The 27,441-nt window shown below is 36.6% G+C and overlaps 1 protein-coding gene across 1 annotated transcript in view; it reads right to left on the bottom strand.

The window, feature by feature from the left end:
- Positions 1-27,441, bottom strand: part of LOC122792799 (extracellular matrix organizing protein FRAS1-like) — a 4,352,848-nt gene that overhangs the window by 1,556,868 nt on the left and 2,768,539 nt on the right. Inside the window, exon 43 of the mRNA XM_044060368.1 lies at positions 5,960-6,148. Coding sequence (XP_043916303.1) covers positions 5,960-6,148 — 189 coding nt within the window. The remainder of the gene's footprint in view (positions 1-5,959; positions 6,149-27,441) is intronic.

A 27,441-nucleotide genomic window follows, 5' to 3' on the forward strand; every position in this document is an offset into this window, starting at 1 on the left:
AGTAAGAAGAGCCAAATGTTTGACAAAGAACAAGGAGATCTCCGTAAACAAACACAGTCCACATGCAGCGTTTTGAAAAAGCAAAAAGATATGTGGTACAGTTTACACAGGGCAGATTTTTTTTCTTGCAACCCCGATACTACTTTTCTTTTCTCAGGGGATCGAAAATATCTCTTAAATTCATGCCGAGAGTATGAATTTGCTTATTTCTGTGATAACCTCTACAGGAATTTAAGAGAAACAATCTCTTAAATTCATGCAGAGAGCACCCTTTTGCAAAAAGCATTCATTAGAATTCATCAAAAGGGCAGGATGCAGTGGTATGAAAAGTGCCTTAGTCGTGCACAGTTATAGTGCCCTACCTCAAGCCCTCCTCCCCTTTATTCTATATGCACATCTCTAGACTCACCACCTTGTCTTTTCATTCCTTCCCCCAGAACCTACCTACCCTACAGCATCACCTCTGCTATATAAATCTCTCTGGCAATGCAGGTGAACACCCACCCCAGAGGGCTGTCAATGAAGAATTAAATGTGCAGTGTGCAAATGTTAGGGCCTGGGAAACCTGTAATATATACAGCTGGTATTTGTGAATAAGGATACACATCTTGGTGCAGATTACTGCTGACAGTCTGACACATATGATCCAAGAGTACTCAGTTGTTACATCTTATTTATACTGAAGAAAGATCTTCTGTGTCAAGCACATTCTATCTGCCGAGGAACCTTCAGTGTTGGTGAATGTCTTGGTTTCTTGCCGTCTTGATTACTCTAATGCCATGTACCCATCTCTGTGAATGATTATACTAGTGTAAAATTATACAATTAATTACTTAGAGACACTTCCAGTTACCTTCAAATTACCTCAATTTTGCATTCATCTACTCTGGAATTGTTGGAGATTTTCAGAGTGCAGCTGGAAATTTCTGGTAACCCTTCCCTTCTGCCTTAAGGTTCCATGCAGCTGTAACTTTCTCCCCAATGACAGATGTCTTTGTATTGTATTACTGCAAGAGGTAGCTAAAAACTCCCCTTTTGCTCTGGTATATGTTTAATGTTTTAAGCAGTTTGTGTTATTTTAACTATGATTATATTTTTGCATGCCAGTTATTGCTGCATTACTCATTATTTTATATGCAACAGTCCCTAAAAACTTACCTTTTATTTATGATTTAGGCCTTTGATTTTCTTAGTGAGAAAGCACTCTGATGGTGCAAGTTGTGCTAAGTGTTTGGACAAGTACATACTGAGGAGACATTATACTCAATCAGCCTATTAAGTGTTGAATAGAGTGGAATGATCACATACCAGGACCTTTCTTACCTCACTTCACTTTCTTATGACTGCTCTGAATCCTATCTCTTCCTCCAAAACCTTCAGCTTCGACAGACTGAAAAGGTACTGTTTAACATTTATACTTTACACATCTCCAGAACAATCACAAGATGATTCACTCAACATATTCACTCTCTACTGCCTTCTTCTCTCAGATGGACACCTCACCACATAAAAATCCATTCCATTTAACATTAACTAAAAACAGGTGGGGCAGGATTTACTACACATTACTGCAATGTAGAAGCCTTTACTCAGAATGCTTCTATACTGTGGTAAGCCCTTCCAATCCAAACATCACTCTACCTCTCCCTAATTATTCCTTGGAGGTGGCAGTAGCATGGTGAGTGGTTTTACTCAGGAAGCCACATGCTAATGTAAATTAGTGATGTAGTCTTCCTCAAAAACAGTGCGGTAGTTCTGCATCAGCTCTGCAGAGTGAGTCAGAAAATTGCTCTTCAAAGTTAATTTTCTCTCTAGAAGGAAAAAGAAAATGCCATCTTTTGATAACATTCGCCCATTCACTCCTACTGGCGTAGCTACAGTTCACAACATAACTACAGGTGATTACAGTGGAACCATGGAAATGTGTGTGCATGTCTGTAGGGACATGAATCCCACTTAATGGATATATTAGTGTGTGCGTGTGCATGTGTGTGTGTTTAGGCTGGCACTCCTACACTACCATGCAGTCAAAACACTTACTGAGCAAGTGTCATCAGTTGACAGCACACTGATTAATTCATTGACATGATAATAAGCCATTAACGAGGTGTTTCTCTGTGCAGTTCCTCTCTGATAAGCTAATTACCCAACTCACATTGGCCAATTATCATGGGCAGGGAGAATCTCTGACTCCTAGGGCAGAACTACTATGAAACTTGTTTGTGTGTCATTTTCTAAATGTACACTACTAAGTGGCATTCTATGATTACCACTCTTGGAAGCATTGTCTGTCTCTATCACCAATGGGAAAAAAGGGCTATTTAATTAACAGCACTTACTGGTGCAGCAGTAGCATTGTCGTTTCACAGCAAGAGGTTCTCCCGTTCGATTCTCGGCTGGAGCGCCTTCTGTGTGGAGTCTGCATGTCTTCCCCGTGGTCGAGTGGCGTTCGAAAGACATGCATGAAGGGGCGTGCCTTCGTTGAAGGTTGGGCATCTGGCTGGCACCTTGGCACCATAAAAATTGACTGCCAATCATTAGCAGACCAGAGTTCCTCTGTGGCCAAAAGAAAAACAACAACTTGGTCATCAAAATGCATGGCAGATTAAGTAAAACAATCCACTGTATGAAAGAAAAGGAGTTGAATTTTTTTCTGTTTCATTTTAGTTTCAAATGTTCGAATGTTAAGGTAGCTGTTTAAAAGTGATGTGCTTTTCATTTAAAAAAAGTCCTGCTTTGAACACATGCAGTTACCTTTTCTATGTTTTTGCTATTAAGTTTGGTCAGTCTTTTCCCTAGCTCATGTTATTTATTTTATTTGACATTTTTTACTGGGAAAGTCTGACTGGGTCAAATAGTACCCATTTTCAGAAGAGGCCCTGGGAGAAAAACTCCACAATTACAATCACAATCTGTCAAAAATCAGTTACATATATTTTAAATCAAAGAGTCATGTAACACTACAAAATATAGGTGTGAAAAAAATTTAATGAGAAAAAAATAGGACATATGTTCCATAGCAGAGTGCAATGAAAACAATACCATGATTTGGAGAAAATATGTGAGGAAAAACGTTAAGTCATATTATTTGTTATAGAGATTATTATGAGACCCAAGACAATTGTAATAAGACATTTAACAGAGATATTAGAGATTACATGATTAGAGACAGTGAAGAAACTGAGTGATGCCTTATATGAGAGAGGGTGTTAGAAGGAAGTAAGGATGTAGAACAAAGGAAATAAGAGTGAAGGATAGGGTATCTTCAGGTAGTTTCGGTAAGTAGAGAGGAAAGAGGCAGAGGAAAGGTCTGCACAGAGAAACTAGATATGATAAGGTAGAGAAAGGAATGGAGTAGGAGGTTGGACAGGGTTGTGAAGTGTGACTTAGGTTGGGGGTGGGGTGAAGTATACTTCAGCCAGGACTGGTGCAGGACACCAAACACCAAATACAGGGCTTGACAGCAGATGAATGATAGAATGCTCCATCTAGCCAGACTATCTAATAAAGTGTTTAGTCTCCAAAGAAAACATCTAGTATTCACTAATTAGTATGCACTGTCAGCAAAGTACAGTTGTGTAAAATCTTACCATAACAATTGATGTTCTTGCCTTCACTGTTGCAGTATTCATTACATATGGTTCTTCCCTGCCGTGAAAACCCATAGTCAGCCAGTATATACCAACGCCTACTAAAGTTTGATGGAAAGTCGGATGTCACACGTACGGTCCCTAGGGTTACGTGGGCCATAAAAGTGACATCCTGATGTACCAAACTCGGAAATGATTGCCTCAGTAGGAGGTTATCTGAGCATCCAGGAAGGAAAGAACTAAAGGAAAGGAAGGAGGGACAGAGGGATTGAATACAGCAACAATGAAGGCAAGGATGTCTACCGTTATGATAAGATTTTACACAACTGTACTCTGTACTTACATTCATTGTTGCAGTAGACCTTACATATGGGAGAGTGCCAAAGCTCATGAGGCAAATTGGGAAAAGGCAGGACAGCCATCTACAAAGCCACAGAGAATTGTCCTAGCCAAATCCGCTGTAGCTGTAGAGATGCAATCCAACCTGTAGTGCTTGCTAAAGGTATGCACAGATGTCAAGGTAGCTGTTTCTAAAACATAGGTAGTATCCATTCCTTGAAAAAGCTCCAGAAGAAGCCACAGCTCTAGCAGAATGAGCCTTACAGAAGGAAGGAAGGCTTTTACCATGAAAGTTATAACAAGAAAAAATAGCTTGTTTGGATACTCCTAATCCTAGGGATCTAGGATGAAATGAAACAACTCGTCAGATTTCCTAATGGACTTAGTCTTATCAAGTAAAATCTGAGTAGTCTATGCACATCCAGGGTATGTAGCACCCTCTCATTGGTAGATTGTGAATAGGGAAATAGACAAGTTAATAGACTGATTAAGTGACAACTCATTAACTACCTTAGGCATAAAAGAAAAGTTAGTACGCAAAGACAGCCTGTCCTTATGAAAAACAAACTCAAGATCCCAGGAAGGAGGAACAGGCTTCCTGGGAGGTCTCAAATGTAGGATGCCTTTAAGGAATTGTTAAGCCTCAAATCTAGAAGCTAAAGGTGGAGATAAAGGCTGACAAATGGGTCTTAACAGAAGAATAGGTCAAACCAATATTAAGCAACTCACATAAATAAGAGAGCACCAAAGGAACATCCACATTTACGTGGGTCCAGGTTATGAGAGAGGAAACCAAACAAAAACCTCTGCTATTTTAGTAGGAACTTCTTTCCTAATTAAAATTTGTGGAACTCCCCCAAGCCCTTCAGAAATAATCAACCATGGTTCCCCCTCAATGTCCGAAACAGACACATGTATAGCTTCAGCGGATGTGCTGGCAGGCAGTTCCTCTCCGGTCTGTAAACTGGTCGCTGCTGAAGATCCAATGACAAGGCTGGGTGGGCCTCTGGGTTCACAATGACCTTGGGAGGAATGCCCAATGGAGGCTGGACAGCAGAAGATTCTGGTTTTAACCTTCTCACCTTCTTCTCTAACAGCTGATCCTTGAGGCAGGAAGTTCCTTTTCACTGTTTCCTTTATGAGAAGCTTAAGGTGCTGGTTCTGAAGGTACAAGAAAAGGGAAGACAGCATACTACAAAAAGGTTTTAGGAACAAAAGCCTGATAAATTGGACAGGTCTTATAGTCAGGAGAGGCTCCTAAACAAAAAAGACATTTACTGTGGTGGCCTTTATGGGGAATCTGTCTCCCACACCAATATTTACCCTTCCTGGATAACATTAAGCCCCCAGAATATTAAAAAAAAAACACAAAACAAAACCCCTATGGGGTACTTTTCTGCAGTGGCTCAGTACCACCCGGGAAATGAACAATGCATTCACACTGGTGAAAAACAACATAGGCATTCAGACTGATGATCTAGAGATGCAGCATAGAGGTTCAGAGGTTAGTTTGTATGGACATCACATTTATGGCCCACTCAACGTGGGGACCATAAGTGTGATATCCGACGTACCATAAAACTTTAGTAGGCTTTGGCATACTGGCCGATGTAGGGCTTTCATGACAGAGAAAACCCACATGCAAGGAATACTGCAATAGTGAATGTAAGGACATCATCTGTGCAGACATGCAAACACCATGTCACTAGTGCTAGATTTTACATACAGACAATGGCAATACAACAATACCACATGTCTGACTTGTGGTACTCCAATCTCATTATCAGCCAACTCTATAGCCTCAATTTAGTGCCACATCTAGTGTGACTGGAGGTATGATGCCTATTAATAAATCTGCATACCACTAAAATGGTTCTCTGTCAAGAGCTCATTACTGTGCAGTTCAGTTCAACGGCACCTCAGCTGGTAAGGCAGCTATACTTATTGTGCTACATCTGCAAGTTTAAAAAAAAAATGTAACATGTAAAACAAGGTTAGCATGTACAACTGGAAGGCATACAATTTTTCACCTTTACTGATGTCAGCTTGACTAAAGCTTTTGATAGGCCCTTTCACAGAAATATGGTCATGGTTACTGTTCATGTTCATTTGAAGATGGCCGACTGTAGGATCCTTGATCATGATGTATCTCAGTTTTAGGTCTTCTGAATCAATGTCTGTTGCTTTCAGATGTTGTTCAGTGATTTGTGACACGGATCCTATAGAGCACAAAAAAGTATAACATATTAAATTAACGGATTGTATTCTGTGAAATCCAGTGATTCTGATAAAAGTTAGGTACTCACCCTATCAGTTCTTCTACAAGAAGGCCCTATATAGTGCATATTTAGAGAATTCCCTTAAACAGATACCCAGAGCAGCACAATAATGAACACTTTAGGATGTTATCCTCTAGGACCTATAGTAATCTCAGTGCTCCTCCGTTAAACCCCATACAATCAGCAAGCGCACCAGAAAGCCACGACCCCCCCAATAGTCTGCCCTACTTGTGATCCTCTTTTCATTGTTGGGCTGCTGTGAAAATACTACTCCTTTATGCCATCTTGCATCCAGGATGGTGCTGCATATAAATCAGACGGCTCTGTCTTCAATCACCTTCTTTCCATTTCAGATTTGTCTGGTTCACATGGTTGCCTAATTTTATTACATGTTGAATAAACTGGATATCCTACTTACCCACTTAACTTTTTTGAACATCCTTAATAAACCATCACATTTTAATTTGCATATGGATTTACATGCATAAATAGAAAAAAACAGACCATAACAGTTTTCACTGTTTTTGCAATGCAACATATGTTTTCTTTTTAACAATTTCCATTCACTCCAACATTACACAAATTACTCAATTCCTGTCTTCCCCTCACACCTCCCCCTGAACACAGTTTGTGTGTACTACTCCCACAAATAGTATTTAGGTTCATAAGTGTTTAGTAGGCTAATGACCACAAGGGCCTTTTTAAGCCTAGCCATGCATCCCAAATATCTTCCAAGTTCTGATACCCTTGATAAGTGTAAGCATGAGCCTGGGAGATGGACCATTTGCAGGTTACCTGTTTGCATTAGAGACATAGGTGCCAAACCAGGGATGAATTTCCATTTTGCCATCCAATTGTCCAAGTTGCACTTGAATTGTGTTAGGAAGGAACTCTGCTTCACATGGATAGGGAGCCTGATCCATAGACAGGGTAGTCTCTGGGATACACATCTATCTCTCCGGCAGGTCCTATTTATATCACAGACAAGGTTTAAGTCTTTAGAATGGGGATTTCTTGTACTGTTTGTTTTGTGGAGATGCAGGAACTCCCATCACATTGGGGTCTGACAATGCTCTGTATATGCCAAGCACAGATCTGCCCTCAAACGCCTGTAGGAGACAGAATACAGGGATAGAGCTTTGAGGTGGTCTGCACAGGACATATTACTTACTTACGTATTCTTTTAGTGAGGAACCTTTGTGGACGTTCCAGTTGTTGGATGTGCCCGGTTAGGTACATAGCAAAGGGTGCATTGTAAATGATAGGTCAGATGAATGCCAATGACTTCCTTGGACATAGATGCCATACATTTGTTTATAAGTTGTGCAACATAGAATGATTTCATCACCACTGTAGACACGTGATGATCAAAGGCTAGATTACTATATATGTGTGTCCCTAAGTCCCTGACTACTGGGTCATCTCTAAGAGGTGTGTTGTCAATATGATAACTACTAGGGATGGATGACTTCCCAAAGGATACTATTATGCATTTCTTGGCATTTAGTTTTAGTACATGGCTCTGACACCAGTTGTCTATGTCAGCCCCTCTTGGAGAACATTTGTGTCAGTGTGAGGTTCAGTAGCAGCTCCTAAATTGCTATCATCTGCAAATTTAGTCAGCCAGAGACCACTGACATTGACCTTGACTTCTGAGAAGTAAATGGCAAAAAGGAACAGTCCAAGGACTGATCCCTGAGGGACTCCACTTGTGACTGGCCTCTTTGTAGAGGTGGACTCCCCAATTCTAAATTCCTGGGTCCTGTCTGTAAGCCAGTTGCCTATCCACTGGGTGACATATGGGTTTGTACCTAACCTCCTGAGTTTGTCAACAATGCCCGAGTGGGGTATTGTGTCAAATGCCTTGTACAGGTCAGGGTAGGCAGTGTGAATGATTTTGCCCTCATCAATTGCTTTGGTGACCTTCTCTTCTGACCACCAGGTTGAGTAGGTATGATCTGCCCATGACAAAACCAAACTGGGTTGGGTCCAGTGTCTGGAGGTTTACTATATCTCTATTGATAATCTCCATGACAATTCTTTCCATGGCTTTACAATCAAGACTAGTGAGACTTGTAGGTCTGTAGTTTCCACAGTCTGTAGATGGCCCACCTTTGTGCAGAAGGATGACTGTTGCCTTTCTCCATTCATGAGGTACGAAGCCTGTTTGGAAGCTACAGTTAAATAGTAATTCCAGAGGCCCTGATAGGTCATGTTTCATGCTATTTACAAGGCATCCTGGGATATTGTCTGGGCTGACTGATGCAGTGTTCTTGGTCTTAGAACATTAAGGACCTGTTCCCTAGTGATAGTAGGGGGAGTTATATTTGATGATATTTCTTGAGGGAAGGTTGAGGGGGAGATAGGAGTAAAGTTGGAGCTGAATTTATCAGCCAGGAGGTTTGCTATATCTTCTGGCTCAGTATAGGTGGCTCTATTTACAATGAGCTCTGCACACAACTGTGTATTGCCTTTGAGGTTGCGGACACAGCAAACGAATGCTTTATGGTTGTCCTTGGCCTGGGAGGTCAAACTTACCTCAAATTTGGCTTTGGTCCCCTGAGCGGTGTGTTTAGTTTGATGAGAGTGCTTTTATCCTTCTGTGTGCTGCACCTCCTAATTTTTGCCATGATTTTCTTCCTCCATACATCCGACTGACTTTCTGATTCCACCAGGGTGGCTTGTTTTTCTGAGTTAGTTCTGTACTTCTTCCTGGTGGGTATAGCTGCCTCTATGCAGCTATTAACATGCTTGTACAGGGTTTCTGTGAAAAGTTCTGCATAGGCAGATGTGTTCTCATGGATTATAGGGGCTTGAAAATTTGCCAGGTTTGCACTTAATAGCAGGAGGTTAGCCTTATAATAGTTCCTGAATATTCCCAGTTGAGTTGGGGGTCCAGGTTTTATTTTTACTTCAAAAGGAGACCATTTTGTGGTCTGACCTTACAGGGAAGGCATTTCAGTAAGGAGTGTGCAGCACTCTCCCATGTTAGTGAGGACCAGATCCAGTATGGCTGCACCCCTGGTTGGTGTATTGACTACCTGGTCTAAGGAGTTTGTGTTTACAAAATATAGGCATCTCTGTGAATGTACGTTTGATGTCGTATAGGACTCCAGTTAATGGGGGGGTAAATTGAAGTTGCCCATGAATATGCTATTGGGTTGGATGGATAGTGTTTCTAATAAGTTTAAATACATGGTATAGGTTTCCTGGGTCATAGAGGGGGACATATAACTTGCAAGGAAGTGGTACTGGATTTTACCTGTGGTGATTTGAACATGGAGCAGCTCAAGTGTATTGTCCTTTTTGAGCAGCCTGGAAGTACATTTATTTTTGATGTAAATAGAGACACCTCCATCTTTAGTCCCTCCCTGTGAAGTAGCTGGTCTAAATGTGCGGAGGGCATTATAACCTTGCATTGTTAGTGTGCTCTCCGTGGCTTTAAACCACATCTCAGAGACTGCACAGACATCAGCATTCTTTAGGGTAGAGAGAGCTTCCAGGGGAGTGGATTTTTTTGTTTAGGCTCCTAGCATTGAGCAGTAATACCTTTAGATTTTCTTGGTTTTGAGTTGCTATTGAATTTCTATGAAATTTGCTCCTTCCCTTTTCTGAAGACCCCGCTTTGAGTTACTTTTATCTACTTTGCAAAGTCCAGAACTCCCTCTACATTGGGAACAGATTTTGTTTTCCATTTTTTAGCAACTGCTTTTGGGCGGCCAATAAAATTAAACTTACTAAGGCCTTACTATGTCTGGAAATTCAGATCCTATACTCAAGCTCAAAAGAATCATTTTCTTCAGTTACAACCATATGCTTCCCCAACAGTTCTGACAAAATACTCTTTAGGGGAATTTTTTAAATCTGCCAGCTCACTACAATCCCCCCCTAAAAAACATGTTCACGATGACCTCTCTCTCTTTTTCCCATCACACCTCCAAGCACTTGCTATCTACCTGTCCTCCCATTGCTCCTTTGTAAATCACTTTTCCATTCTCTCGTCCCAGTCTTTTACTAACCACCTAGGATTGTTTCTTATAGTTATTAAGCACTAATTTATATAATAATAATAATAAAAATAATAATACTTATTTGTTAAGCAGTTAGGTCCTGTGAGCAATGTCTGGATAAGTGACTGTGCAAGATCACATAGAAGTGCAAAGAAAATCCACAGGTACCAAATATGAGTCCGAAATCCAAATGCAAATATCACAGAAAAAAGGCAGAAACCCAGACTTTCTAAATTTGTTATTCCAAATGGCAGAATGTAAATGCTTTTAAATTTTGCCTTTTAGAATAAAAAATTTCAAACCTCTGGGTTTCTGCCTTTTTTTCCTGCAAGATCACACAGAAGGTAAATGAGGGCTAAGAGAATCAAACATTGTACCATCTGAACTACATCTTACAACCTTAACCTCTGAACCAACTAGCCTACTAATTGTCTTACTTTAATTGCAGCTACTGTTCTAGACTCAACTAAAAACACCATCAGACTTGCCTTTCACTTATTAATGTCACATCCCTTTCACTTTGTTACCAGTCCCTGGTCAGGGGCATTGTCTCTAACCTGCAGCCCAAACAACATTTTGGTCTCATCCTACTCTATTATCCTTCCTTTTCATTATTTGCATCAAATACCATGGTCCCTTTTCAAATTTCCCCTAGTAAATTCCAGCCCTCACTTGCCTCTGTTTTATACTCCTTCTTGAATCCTTCCTATTGTAAAATTTTTCTCCATTCCCATGTTGTCTTAGCTCTTAGAATATTTTTTGCTACTTTATTTATTTATTTACATTTGTTAACCGGGAGTGTCCGACTGGACGTAGGTCCATTTTCAGCGGAGGCCCGGGGAGAAAAAGCTCCACAGTTAAAATAAACAGACAGTAGTTACATTGGATTACATAGCGATTAACAATTTAACATAGCAATTACTTACAACATATTTACAGATGTAGAACATATAGACAACTACAATCTTTATCTGTGAAGTACATAACACACATTAACAAATGTTACAATAAGAAGTTCCTGCTGTATAATAAGTACTAGGCTTATGAGCATCTGAGCTTGCTATAATCAAGGTAGTTAGTGGAGTGGAAAGAAAGGTACTGGTTGGATGGGGTGAGTCATATTAGAGTGGGAGTTGCAAGGGCATACCCAGCATGTTTTTAGGTGCACTTTTAGTAAAGTTTTGAAGTGGGTGCATGATGGTATGGAGGTAATTGTGGGTGGGAGGGAGTTCCATAATTTGTCTATGGTGCAAGAGAATAGTGCTTCACCAGCAGAGTTATTGGCTTTAGTGATCTGCAAGTGATTTTTGTTGTTGGATCTTAGTGGTCTGGTGGTGCGATAGGGCTGGAGTAGATTCTGGAGGGATGGGACATTTAGTGGATGGTTTACTAGTTTGTGGGCGAGTGAGAGTTGATACCACTGAAGGAGGTGAGGGAGTTCAAGCCAGCCCAGTTCAGCAAGTGAGAGACAGTGGTGACTATGGCAGGATGCCCCTGTGTTTGTATTCATAAATACAATTTTCTTCATGGCTGTTTTTTTTTTCTTTAAGGACCTACATCCAAATTCCTACTCACTCATCTCTTGAATTCCCCCACCCAGTTTCACCATCATCCCTTTCCACTTTAATTTGCAACCTTTTCTTTGTGTTATATTTATGATACTTAAATGCATAGCTCTAAAGCATCCCTTCATTTCAGGTAATCCTAAACCATCTTGCTCTAAAGGGAGAATCCTTGAATACCATTTTTGAATTCCTGCAAAGCCAAGAAGTCCCAAAATATGTTCCCAAGTCCACTTTTCATCTGAGTTACATCTCTAGCATCTACCCTAGAGTTAAGGATACATTTTGGTAGTTTACTCAGCATACCAATAATATCAGTCAAGACACTTTAATGCAAAAACCCTAAGCTTCCTTGACTTTGTTGCATATTTTAGACATATGTCTGTCCACCAAACTACTGTATTCAGCTTTCAGTCTTGCGGCTCCAGATTTCCCACAATTTTTCTGCCTGCCCACTGTAACTGTTGATTACTTTACACAATCTAGATAATAGCTCATTTGATGCTATCCAATAATCCAAAAAAGACCATTGGTGAAGGATATCAAACAGGTACCAAGAAAATGAAAAACAGATGTCCTAAGCCAGGAAACACACCATAAGCTCCACACAGCAGGAAAATGCACTTGTAAGACTTTATAAAATTGTTTATTCATTTGATTTTATATGATGGTGTTCTACGAATGAACAATTTTATAAAATTTTACAAGTGCATTTTCCTGCTGTGGTGTGTTTCCTGGCTTAGGCATCTGTTTTTTGTTTTCATTTGATGCTATGTCAAATCTAGCTTCTAAAAGACATTTCACAATTCTGGTGTGATGGCTATTCTTCACATTTAGAAACTGCTTAAGCTCCTTAATCAGTCCCATATACAGTAATTGTGCCCTATTTTGTAAATGAAATTCTGATTTAGCCACTTCTTGTTTCATTATTATGTCTCCCTGAAGGATTTGCTCCCAGTACTTAGATTCATGTCATAGTTGCCATTTCCTCTTTCATGCTATCTTTATTCTGAAGACTTACATCTTTTGGAGCCAAGTGATTTAACCAAGTGGCTCATTTCTTTATCATACGTTTTAGTGGAGTATGTGCAAACTTCTTTACACTTTTTCTCTCTTTCTCTTCATTAAGCTATCTGTGCCCAAATACCTATAGCAATGCCCTCATCTTAAGTTCCATTTGGAGTCAGAGTTCTTATAATGGAGAAGATACAGTAACGTTATATGTCTTCAGAACTCAGAAGCACAGAGCCCCTTCTTTGACTGGGAATATTATCTTTTCTCCTTGAATACTAGCTCTTTAAATGTTCCATAAAATATCTTTTATTTATCTTTCTTTATTCTATCCCACATCATAAGCTCAGGTTTTATAATGTGAGACCCTCCAGTGTATAGAATTAACTATACCACAAACACATTTATTGTGTGCACTTTGCCTTACCTATCCAGTGATACCAACTTCCATTGTTTAATTTTTTTATTATATTTTATTCTGTTTCTTTCCCCGTGTCTATTGTAGCTAGTTAAATGTCCTTCTGTTCTTCTAACCTTTTATTGTTTGCCCTAATAAATTTCTTCACTGTTTCACTTACTTTTAGCCCTACTGAGTGCATTTGATTTGTTTATTTTTCCTCTAAATTACTGGATGCTACCTCATGTGCCAATGCTAAAATTTGAACTACTTTTTGCTGAACAGCTGCAAGAATGTTCTTTCTTATTTTATGATTTTCTCTTATTTTCTCCAAATTACTTCTTCATTGGCACCCAGTCATTGTAATTACTAGCCAGTAACTGATCTTTCAGTTTTCACACTGGGAGGGTTCTAATCCACCTGCTGATCAGTGGGCACCAATGCCATCGTTCTACTGAAGTTGTCAAATATTTGCTTCCCTACACAATAATCACATTGATCCATAACTTTGGTACACCTCTGACATTCTACTAGCTAGTGCAGACATAAAACACTGTATAATCATGGCTTAAAACTGAAATATGTATATTTTAAGTCTGATCTGAAGGATTGGTAATACTTTCTTCTAAGATGCCAGTACTCCCCCATAGCTTTCTTGCATCTTAACTTTCAAATTTCTATACGAATACCATGCAACCCAGTAGAATCAATGCTGATTGATTACACACAACCATTTTTATCTTATCTCTTCCTATCTTAGCTATTAATTGTTCAGCCCCATCTTCCTCTAACTTTGGGATAATAAAGTCTTCAGAAATATTTCTATTTATGCCTTACCTTAGTTTCTCACTCCTCTGCTTTATATAAATTTTCATAAAACTTCTGAAATATCTTTAACACCTCTGTAAAATCTCTGCTTATTTTTCTTGTCATAAGTTCTCTTTATATTCCTTTTTTAACACATATACTGTAGGATGGGGCCAATGTCTCACTTTTATATCATTATCCTGCATCTTTGTCTTAATTTTTTCTTGTGCATTTACTGATATGATTATTGGATGAGTCTCAAAGTTTCAATTAATTACAAATGCTCCTGTGAAATTACACTTCTATCCAGACTAGCCCAGTTACTGTATTTCAGGAATACTGTGTAAACATGGTCAGCATTCCTGCTACTGAATTCACTTCTATAACATATTCTTTTTTTTTTCAATAATACATTTTTACTGTTTTATTATTTTCAATACAAATTCCAAACAAATACAAGACTGAAAATAAAAACCAGCTAATGTATCTGATAATAATACCATAACATATATACAATATTTACATGAATGCTTTCACCTGCAACACAAGTTTATACAAAAAGAAATAAAAATAATTGAGATTAGTTCAAGTATTACACCATTTGTTATTACAAAGTTCTCTTACAGAGTATAAATAACTCATAGTAGATTTAGGTTTAAAATATTACGCTAATATGATATTAAACACTTGTTCCCATATTTTCGAGTTATTGATATTTTTATTGTGTTGATGTAGAAGTAATTTGTGGGCTAACATATATCTCATAGCTAGAATTTTAAAGTTATCCCATGACTTTTGGGATGGGTTTAACCAATTAGTAGCTATATATAGTTTCATTAATAAGAAGATATTAATAATTATGATACTTTGTGATCTAGAAAGTTCTTTTGGAGGGATATGCAAAATCATAAATTTCCATGAAAGTGTTGTACTTTGATAACCGATCTTTTGAAGTTGTATTTTTAAAGAGTTCCAAAGTTTATAAATGCATTTGCAGCTCCAGAACATATGAAGATCATCAGCAGGTTGGTCTTTACAGAATGGACAATTTGGGGAGTTTTTAGAATTGAATTTATGCAGGCTAAGGCGTGTATAATACGCATTATTCCATATCATAAGCTGAGTATACATCAACTTTTGAAGAGAGATAGATTTTGTTGTCAAATCTATTGCTTTTATTATTTGACTTTCTTCTATCAGTGGGGTTTTCTCTTTCCAATATTTCGATAAAAGAACATTATCCTGAAATTTAAACTCTTTTATTAATTTATTTGATACAATTATAAATTTAACATCTTGTTGAACAGCTTGCCACAGATTTGAGCATTTGGTTAAATCCTCATCTCTGGGTTTAAAATTCTTAAAGTAGCTTATAGAGAGTTCCCTAATTTGTCTCAATATAACTAGATAACTTCTAGGTTAGCTTAATTCTTGTCTTATTTGATTAGCTGAAAATTTGAGATATATGTAAATGTCAATTAAAGTTAAATTAACTATTAATGGGAATTTAAGATCTATTAATTGATTTAATCTCAGATTAGGGTTCCTATGAAAAGGTTGAAAAACCATCATATGTTGAGCAAGATCTAATGATTGAAATAAATTTTTATAGATGTTATATATACTTTAATTTGGTCCATTATCCCATATAATTTCAGCTTATCTTTTCCTAGAAAGGGTAATGCTTTAGGATTAATACTCAAATTTAATATATGTTTATAACTCAAGATTACCCATGTTGGTGCCCACTTAGTGCTACATACATCATAATTAGCAATTCTTAGGAGTCTATTAGAGTTTATTATTAAATAGTAAATTTCAAAATTTGGTAAATCCAATCCCTCTATTTTTTGGTGTCATTAATTTATCATACGATATCCTTGTTTTCCTTGGCTCCCAAATAAATTTAGCCGATTCTTTATGAATTTGTTTAAAACATTTCTTCAAAATTGCTACTTGAGCAGATCTAAAAATATATAATAATCTTGGCAATATATTAATTTTAATAATTGAGACCTTCGCCGATACTGGTAATCTTAAATTATTCCATCACCCAAAGTCAGATATTATTTGATCCCAAACTGTTTTAATGTTAATAGTATAAAAATCTTTATCATCTGTAGAGAAAACAATACCCAAGTATTTAATATTATATTTGAACATTACCTGCCCCACCAGTGGCAAAAGCGAGAAAGGTTTGGGAGTTCTTAAGGGGAAAATATTTGTTTTTTTAAGATTAATTTTATAATTAGATACTTCTGCAAAGTCATCCACTGCTTTTAATAACTTTTTAGTGTCTGAAATTGGAGTTGTACAATATATATTGAGATCATCCGCAAACGCTGCCATTGATATTTTTGTTCCATAAATTATTGGGGCATTATGGTATACCTTCTGTTTAATATGCAAGAATAAGGGTTCCAGATATATATTAAATAATAACGGGGACAACGGACAACCCTGACGTGTTCCATTTTTAATCTGTATTCTTTTAGAGAACATTTTATTAATGTATAAGGTTGTATAAGGATTGCTATATAAGATTTAACACTCGAACAAATTCTTGGGATATATTAAAATATGACAGAGTATCAAACAAAAAGCTTATGTCAACCCTGTCAAAAGCCTTCTGTACATCAATAATAAGCACATAAATATTAAGATTTTTCTGTTTAGCATAAGCTATCAGTGTATGAAGTGTAAGTGTATTGTCACTAGTTTGTCTAGTTGCCATAAAACCAGCTTGTTCCTTAGATATTATTTTATTCATTATTTTTTTTAATCTACTGGCTAGAATAGAGGTCAAAATTTTCATATCTACATTTATTAATGATATTGGTCTATAATTATCAGGGTTTTGGGGGTCAGAATTAACTTTATGTATAAGAATAGTTTTTGAGGCATTAAAATGAGGATCATTTATTTTATTCTTAATTATATAGTTAAATACACGCAAGAGTATTTTACCAAAAATATCATCAAAACTTTATAAAATTCCACCGTCAAACCATCAGGACCAGGTGCTTTATGTGATTTCATATGTTTAATTATATATATTACTTCTTCATCAGATATCGGTTTAACCAAATCCTTCTGCATATTGTCATCTATTTTCAGAAAATTAATTGTTTGTAAGAAATCTCCATTGGTCCTATGTGAGGGTAGATCTTTTTGGTCACCATATATATTCATATATATCTGTTCGAAAATATTAATAATATCTTCCGTTTTAGAGTAAATTGTATTCTTAAATTGTATTTCTGAAATTTGTATTGCTGTTCTCGATTGATTAATAATTCTAGCTAATGCCCTTGATGGTGTTTGAACATGGTTGGCATACCTCGCTAACATTCTATGTTCCTGAAATGTCAATCTACTATTTTGAATTAAGAAGTCTTTTTGGCATTTAAGTAATTCCATTTCTGTTTGAGTATTATAATTTTGAATCAATTCTTGGTCAAGTGTCTTAATTTTAGCTTCCAATTCCTGAATATGTCTAATCTGTATTTTTTTATAATATGAAGCTTTTTGCAAAAAGATCCCTCTTACTTGTGCTTTAACTGTTGCCCATTCGATATCAGGTGTATGTTGTTGTTTCTCTAATCTAGCCAATAGGTCTTTGAGGTAATCTGTAATTTCATGTATTATTTCCTCTTTATTTAACAGATTTGGGTTAAGAGACCAATTATAACCTCTTTGCTGCATGGTATCTCTAGGTTCTTTAGCAAAACTTAATGAGATTTTTGAGTGGTCTGATAAATAAAGTGCATGTATAGAGACTAAAGGTTCAAAATTAATCATTGTTGCTGAAATCACACAAAAATCCAATCTGGACCACATTTTATGACATGTTGAATAAAAAGTATAATTATTTGTATTACCAGGGTTATTTAAATACTTAAAGGGGTCATATAATTGGAAATCTTCCTTTATATCACTTATTGCTATTACTGCTTGTTTATTAAATGTTCTTTGTGGACAAGATCTATCCAACTTTGGATTTTGATAAGAGTTCCAGTCCCCTCCAATAATTATATAATATTTATCATATTGTGACAAAATCGGATAAAGTGATGCTATGAAAAGTTGTTGATTATTGCAAGGTGCATAAACATTTAAAAGTAAAATAGGTTTATCAAGTCGAGTAGAAGAAAGAATAAGATAACACCATCTTCCTTCTTTATCTGATTTAGAGTCTAAAATCTTCTCTTGATATTGATCTTTAATAAGTATAGCTACCCCAGCACTATTAGTTTTACCTTCTGAGGCTACAATTTCTCTAATCCATTTCCTTTTCTTAATGTCAGCCCATTGATCTTTAGTTAAATGCGTTTCTTGAAGAAGTATAAATGACGCCCTAGCCTGCAATAATAAATGTAAAAATAACTTTCTTTTCTTTAAGTTCTGGAGCACTTTTATGTTCCATGAGTCTATTTCCCACATTTAATGAGTTATTTTGTATAATAGAGGTTTAAAGGGAAAAACATAATATAAAGTCAAAGTGAGTTTAAAGACATATGTAATTTGGAAGCATTCTTGACATCCCGTCCTATACCAGTGCCTACCCACTCTATCCCCGGACCAGGACATATATAGGTCTTGTATAACGTAAAAAACTGAAAGGGTCAAAAAAGTAAACGTGTAATGTAATCAGGTTACAACAACTCAAAAACTTCCCATAGATAGGACCTATATAAACTAATTTTACTTCTACAAAGTCTAATCTAAACATTCTCTACCAAACACTACAGTGCATCTACATCTCTTTTGTTAACTGTTATTAAAGTAAATCGTACTGAAGATATAACATTAACATAACTTTCAGTCATTTTGATTAGTTAGCTGTACATGAACAACATGAATCAAATAAGATAATCAACAATTTTCATTCTGAAAAATAAGAGTCCAACATAGGGACAACATTGTTCTCTATTCATATATACATATATATATATATATCAAATGAAGAGAGAGAGAGAAAAAAAAACACATCTTATTCATACCCTATTGTAACCCTATATAAAAAGAGGTACAAACATAAAAACAGAAAATTAATTAACTTTCCTAATGAATATGTTAGGTCCTTCATTATTTATATACTTCAGGTCAGCTCTATCTCCTAATATTATAAAATGATATCTAACTAGTGTAGTATATAGCTATGTCACATCTAATTAATAATATATGAGTTTAATTATATGTTCTATTTATATAGAATGTTAATTGTAATTTCTATATATGTATCCCTCATTAACATTAAAAAAACTCAACATGTCCTTTCAGATTAGTTCTGAAATAGTAAACCAATACCTACTTATTTTAAAAATACAAAAAAAAAAAGGAAAAGAAAAAGAAACAAATATTCCTTGTACCCCAATTATTTATTATATACTACAAGACTTTTTTTGTTATATGAAAAGCAAGTATAATCAAATGTTTCTATGTGCTGAAATTACTGTAAAACATCATCTTTTAATGGTACTCATACTTTCCAATGCTTAAAACAGTTCACTTCAGATTTCCAAGCCTGGAAACCTTACAGAACGCTCGCGATGGGGGACAATTAATGCAGACGGACCTCTGGAAGCGCCACAGTAAAATCCTTCCCCTCAGCAGCATCTAAGGCATTTCCTGTCTCCTCGTCAATGTAAACACTTCGTGAAAGTCATAAAACTTCGGAAAACAGACGCAGATAACCAGGGTCAACAAAACAAAGCCCTTATCTATTCCAAAAGAGGCCTAAAGCATTTAAAATGAAAACAAAGGATTACCAAGACCTCGAGCCACAGCAACAGATGAATCCAACCTCGGACAGCATTTTAGTCTCAACGGAAAGCCAGATCAAGTCTCAGAAGCAGGTAAACACTTAAAAACTTTCAAAAAGACGATTTTTGCCTCATTTTTCGTTGAAACAGAGTATTTAGACCCATCTACTGTAAATATTAACATATTAGGATATTTCATTTGAAATTTAATATGTTTATCAATAAGAAACTTACAGTATGGAGATAAAGACTGTCTAGCTTGTCTGACTTGTAAGGGCAAATCCTGTGCCAGAGAAATTCTATTATTATTCCACATAATATGTCCACCAGTTTTTTTTGCTGTTATAAGGATTTTGCTGACATCTTGGTAATTAAGTATTTTAACATACACAGGTCTTGGGCTATTTGATGCTTGTGATTCTCTCAATGCTCTATGTGCCCTTTCTATAATTATTTTTTTACCATGTCAGAGTCATTAAGAAGCACTTTAAGTATTTGTGTTATAGATGGGATTAACTCATTATACTGTATGGATTCTGCATATTGTTTCTCCTGGATCTTGCTTCTAAATCAGTAATCTTTGTTTGAATAGCCAGAATGTCCAGATCATGTATATCTAATTTTTTTGCAAGTAAAGTTAGTTTATCTTCATTTTCCTGATATCCGAGCTTCAGTCTTGTCCATTCTTTCAAGAATTTGGTTGCAGGAAATTCCAAACGTTTGTATTTGGGTAGTAAGTTCTTTCAGAGCTTCTTGAATGGGTAACAGAGCAGTCTTGATGTCTCCCATGTTTAACACTTGATCAGCTTTAATTTTAATCCCTGGCTTTTGTTGTTCCTGTTACTTTATAACTTTTTGTCTTTTGGAAATTACATCTTTCTCCGGTGACTGTAGTTCTGAAAGTTTTGTTTTAGTAGTAGTTGTGTCCATGTTTTTTTCCTCTTTCAACATTTTATCTCAGTATAGAAACTTAAAGTGTAAAGAGCAAATGGTTTATTTGTTTGATTCTCTCTTCAGAGCCAGCTAATCTACTATAATCCTGTTAAATATCGTCTTATTCTTCAGTTTTTTCTCTTCCTGCAGGATAGTTGAGTGAAGTTATAATTATTTTTTCGAAGATTTGTTGTTAAAAAGTTCTTGGTATCACTTCAGGGTTTAGATTTTCTCAGGTTATATCTAGCTCTTTTAAAATTATTGGTTCTCCACTTAGACAACTAAAGCTTAAGTTACCCCTTCTTTCACATTTAATTGCTTAGCGCACACTGAAGTGCTTAGGATATTAACCCATTTTTTCCATCTTACCTTTAAAATCTGCAACATCTATTGCAAGACCACCAATTATTGGACAGCCCGCATTCTGCCTCTCAGTAGCAGGAGCAGACTTAGGTCAACTGGTGCCCTAGGCAAAAGGGCTCCATGACACCCCCCCCCCACACAACACCTGGTGCCCTCATCCTGGTCTACTTACACCAAATAAATACTGGAAAAGCACCGCTGCTAGGACAGCGCCCTAGGCAGACGCCTAGTTGGCCTATGCCTAAGGCCGGCTATGCTCAGTAGTCATCTTGGGATTTGTGCTTCTGTTGGTAATTACTTATTATTACAACCATAATTAGTCATGAATTTTATTTATTTTTATTAATTGAACACCCAACCATACCTTACATCAAAGGTCTCCCCAAAATGCATAAGGGCATTCTACCACCACCCCTTCGTCCCATAGTGGTACGGCATAACTGGGTTACTGAGAATATTTCTATTTTCATTGAAAAAAGATTAAAACCGTTGGTTTCTGGCATCTCTACTATTTTGAAAGACTCTTATCAACTCATAGAAAACATTAAAAAATTGGATCATGCTATATCTGAGTCACATCTTTTGGTCACTTTAGATGTGAAGAGTCTCTTCACTGCAATTCCGAATTCCTATGGAATGGTGGCCATTAGATTATTGCTGAACAAGAGTCAAATATATACTAACAACGAACAAATCTTATTGAATACCTTACTAAAAATAGTACTAACCAACAACATATTAACCTTTAATGATCATATATATATTCAACAGTGGGGGGTGGCAATGGGCACCCCTGCGTGAATACATACGCCAACTTGGTCGTACACAACTGGGAAACCACGAGTTTGTTTCCACATCCCTCTTATAATAAGGTCCTCTCATACCATAGGTTTGTGGATGATATACTATTGGTATGGGATGGTACATATGAAGAACTAAAAAGTTTTATATCTGAATTAGAGGAAACCACAGACTTTTTAAGGTTTTCTATTGAATACTCTACTACTAATATAAACTTTTTAGACATCAACATCAAAAAAGATGGGAGAGGTGGACTTAAGACATCTTTATACAGAAAAGCGTGCTGGAAAAATACTTTATTGCAATATGACAGCATGCATCCCAGATTTATTTTTAAAAACATTGTTAAAGGACAATTTATGAGAATTAATAGATTATGTCAAGAAACTGATGAACGAAATGCTGAATTCAACAGATTAGAACAACTATTTCTAGATAGAGGGTATGATTCCAACATGGTAACCAGGATTAAAGAAACTTTTATTAAGAATACATCTGACAATAAATATAGTAACCACACATTATATAGAAGTCAGTATACATACCATGATTCTTCTTTTATTTGTTTTATAACTAGCTATACCAGTAACAATAAACATTTAACTAACATCATTATGAAGAACTGGCATATTTTAACTACAGATGATGAGATCAAACATTTAATAGGGACGAGATCAACTTTTACGTATAAGAATTTGAAGAACCTAAAAAGGTTATTATGTAATGAAAAAAGACCTACAAGTCCTATCATGAATATTATTAATAACAAACATGGCATGGGTACACATCCATGTGGGAAGTGTAACTCATGCCTTTGGATATCCAAAGAAAGATATTTTATACATCCTGAATTATCCTTCAAACATGATTTTAGGTGCCCAGCCAATTGTGAAGAAACTAATATTGTTTATCTAGCCACCTGTGAATCGTGCTCTGCCTTTTACATAGGTATGACAACCAGACGATTAAAAGATAGAATACAGGAGCATATCTATGCGATTAAGAAAGCTGAACATAAAAATGCTCTTGCTAAGCATATTTTAGAGTTTCCAGAGCATAGCTTTAGATTCAGGGTATTACAAAGAAAAGAACAAAACTCAAGAAAAGGGGATAACTTTAATGATTTAGAAAATCTGGAATTAAGCTGGATACTAAAATTTAGGGCCCAATACTATCCTGGTCTAAATACATATGTCAGTATCAGATCATTTTTAAAGAAACGTAAATATTAATGACCAAACAAATTCTAGATTTTAGACATTTTTGGACATTTTTACTGTTATTTATATATTCATATATATATATATATATATATATATATATATATATATATATATATATATATATATATATATATATACTAACTATTTATACTATTTAAGTTATTTATATATTTATACTTATAATATTTACACCATGGTGATTAATTTATTTATTTGCTTATTCATCTGTATATGTACATCTACTAGACAGATATATATTTAATGTTTACCTTGACAACTTATAAGGTATAACATGTAACACATCTTAGGTATTTTTTATATATATTTTTTACATTTTATAATATCTTGATTTTTAGTAAAAATGACTTTTAAGCCATCTTAAGCCAGATAGTTGGGCTATACATGAAGTATATGGGTGTTTTACATACATAGGTTCATAGGTTCATAGGTTCGTACTAGGCTATCTGCCCAAGGGCATTTATAAGCCTAGCCCACAGTTATTTGGCTTTCGCCACCCCTTTAGTTTGAATAAAACTATGCCTATTATTTTGCTGTGCCTCTGTCAAGCAGTGACACTGAAGTAATCCCTGGGGTATGTCTGCGATCCCCCATCCATTGGTCAAGATTCCTCTTGAACAAGGCCAGCGAGGTGCTCTGCCTCACATGTACCGGGATTTTGTTCCACAGCATAGGGAGTCTCTGGGTGATGAATCTGTCCCTCCAGCACGTTCTATTAATAACCGTGTCAAGGTTTAAGTCTCCCGCCCTTGTGGTTCTGAGGGATCTAGATTTTTTGAGGTGAAGCATATTCATTCAAGGATACCCACACCTCCAGGTTAGAGGCACAGCACGAGGCCTCGGAGACCACCCATGTGCAACTAACAGTGGGCAAAGCTGCTTTTCTGATTGTAGCTTGCTACAGATCACCCACCTTGTCTCAGGACCCCCACTCAACATTCCTGAAAACATTGGAAAATATGAAGGTCCTACCAAACACCATGATATTGGGTGATTTCAACTACCCAAACATTGACTGGGAAAACTACTCAAGTACAAACTCCTTTGCCCAACGCTTCCTAGAGTTTATAAACTCAAACGCCCTGGAACAACTGGCCAACACTCCCACAAGAGGTGACAACATATTGGACCTAATCATCACCAACATGGGAGATCAACATTCCACACCAGAGGTAAACCCCTCGCTGGTAAGATCAGACCATAAACTAATCACACTGGACATCCACATCCCAACCCCCACATCCCAACATGATTTTTTAAATGAATGTTTCTATATATTACTGTTTCTATATGATTAGTAATATGCATATTCTAAGATTTCTTGGGTCTGCATGCCTTGCAATAGGAACAACTGTTTTTCATTTCGAAAACTCTGTCTTCATATACATGCCTTAACTACTTGTTAATGACAGATATTTCATCGTGCTCTAGACAGTTTTAGTTTTAGTATGATATGAATGGACATTTATAGTATGATTTGAATGGACATTTTTAAACATATATATATATTTTCTAATATACTTTTGATATATATATTTTTAAATTATGTTATTTCTGTTGATCTCCTACTCTTAATCAGCTTTCACTGTTCTACCAACATGGTATAATTCTAACCTTTATGAAATTAACATTGAGATATATAGTCTCAATTGTATGTAGCTCTTATAGTAGAGAGTGTTTATTTGGAAGTTATCTGGTTTTAGAAGGAAATGAAAGAGTTAGTCTCTTAATAGTCCTTTAACAGAGTTGATATTCAGTTAAAACTCAGCTTCAATCAACTAATTAATTTTCTTCATCTGATTGACTGATTGGAAGTAATTAAGTGATTACTTATGTATATAAGAGAGTTAGTTTTTGTTGTGTATTATTAATCTGAAGAAGCATGCCTTGTGGATGCACGCGAAAGCGCTCATTCTCTGTTCTAAATAAAGGATTGCTGTTTTACGTGGTGGTTGACCTCCAGTTTTTTCTTCGATATTCTTTGCCTCTGCTCTGGAGTCACCTTCAAGGGTCAGGTCTGCTGTTTTGCTACTACATAATTGTAACCTGCGATAATTCGTAATGTTTTTGCGAGCCTATCAGTTAACCTGAAAAGGCTTGTGTGAAGTCTTAATTACTATCTGTCGGTTTGTGTATGACATTGCAAGAGGAATAACACCAACATTCGTTTAACATGGGAGTGTCCCTTCCTGACCTGCCATAATGATAAATGCAGTACACAATACAGTACACATGGCTGCTGCTTCTGAGTCTTGTGAAGGACCTCTGTATGTCTTCAATTTGTTTTTACATGTTTACCATACCCTAAATGTCTTACAGCCAAACAATTATGCAGAAAACTGAATAAAGACAAGTAATATTAAAACTATAAAGTGCTATTTACTAAAGTTTACTAAATTACTATAGTCAACGCAAAATACAGTACATTCAGTGAGTAGATAAAAGTTGTAAATGACAATATCACAGTATCCAAGTGCAAATGTAAAAAACATACTGTCACCGTCCAGTAATACAAGGCAAGATGTTAAAAAGTGGGAGATGTCAAACACAGGATCGACCTAAAAGTCACAGCTGCATGAATAAGATCATCACAACTTGCCATACTTTAAATAAGATATTCTACGAATAAGACATTGGCTAACAAAGACTTTGAAGCAAAACTCTGATTTATGCGAAAGTAACTTACGTTGGAAAAATACGTCCATGAAAAAATAGGACATGTGACTATTATTCCTCTTCCTGCCTCATACACAATATGACAGACTATTAATTAGTACTTCACACACCCCATTTAAGGCTAACATTGAGATTTTCGAACAAACATAACAAATTTGGGTAGGATGGAAATCTGGCTGCAATAATAAGTAAGTACCCTTCTGTTTTCTCCTGGTGAGAGAAGGAGCACAGGAACATTATTTACTGGAGTCTGCTCATCAATGGAAAGCTTAATAACTGCTTCATAGGTGACAGCTTGGAATTTGTGCTTATATTCTGCTCCTGGCGAGAGAAGGAGCAGAGTGCATTGATTCTTGACTGTTTCTTGTTGGGCAGTGACTGACTGTGCTTGACATTCCTGATAGTTCTGGTTCCTATTCAAGGAATCTACCAGGAAAAGGCTACAAAAAACCTACAGACCCTTGCATCATCTGGGACAAGACTGTTGATCAACAAACAGGCTGTGGCCTGCTTCTCACCTTGGGACTGCTGCTAATGTTTTGTTTCTGGTGAGAGAATAGCAAAGGAGCAATGTATCCTAGCAGAGTGAAGCTATGGTGAGACCAGCACTAACAGTAGCCAGGCAATAGTTATTCACGTGACCCACCTCGTTTCCTCATTCTTGACAAGCTAATTATTTGTTTTAAGTACTGCTTGATTTGTTTCCAACTTCACAGTACCTGTCTAAATGCTTCATCTTTAAATTTTCAGTGTCTCCTTACTAGTTTCCTCTCAACTGTTTGACAGTATCCTGTATAGACACAGATAGCTTGAGTGACACTTTTCCTATTAATGCACGATTGGAATTTCAGCAATGCCTAGTTGCACAAAGGACAATTAGTTCGCAGTGACAAGCACTGTCTCCAGAGTTGCAAACCAGATACTCCTGACATTGCTTTATATTCTCACTATAACTGTCTAATCAATAAAAAGGGTATGTTACCATGGATATGGACTTCTCACTATCTCCGAAACCAGTCTGGTGGATATGAGCATCCTGAGGCAATGTAGAAATTACCTCATGTTTACTGACAACCAGTTAATTCTCAAACTAATACGATATACGAGAGCTGTATTTACACAATGTCACTGGAGACAACACTCTCACATAAAAGTACTCCTAATGTCAATAAGGTTGTTAGTAGTACACACACTGCACCCATCACACACAATTAAAAGCAGACATATAGACCCAAACATCCTAAACCCCAAAGCCCTCCTAGACGAAGTACACATAACACATACACCCTCAACAACCCTGAATGCACTCTTTCAAAACACCCACATCAACACCTACAGCCACATCTGATGGAACCTCTAATTATATGCTCATAAGGCAAGCCACTACACAATGAAACATTTTGGTCATTTGAGACTCCATAGTGAGATAAACTGATGTCCCTCTCACCAAGCTGAGTAAGGGGAAAGTCACAGTCAGTTGCTTATCAAAGGCTAGGATCTGCCACATTATGCACACACTCAAGTCATTGGTCCACAAGTACCATCATAGTCCATGTGGGTGTAAATGACCTGATATGTACCTCCCTAGACTATATGAAGAGAGACATTAAGGAGCTACCCGAAAATATGTCCCAGGCTGGTATGAGCCTAGCAATGAGCAGCATTTT

Source organism: Protopterus annectens, chromosome 2.part0, assembly GCF_019279795.1.
Source record: "Protopterus annectens isolate FY-2018-M chromosome 2.part0, PAN1.0, whole genome shotgun sequence".
NCBI lineage: Eukaryota > Metazoa > Chordata > Ceratodontiformes > Protopteridae > Protopterus > Protopterus annectens.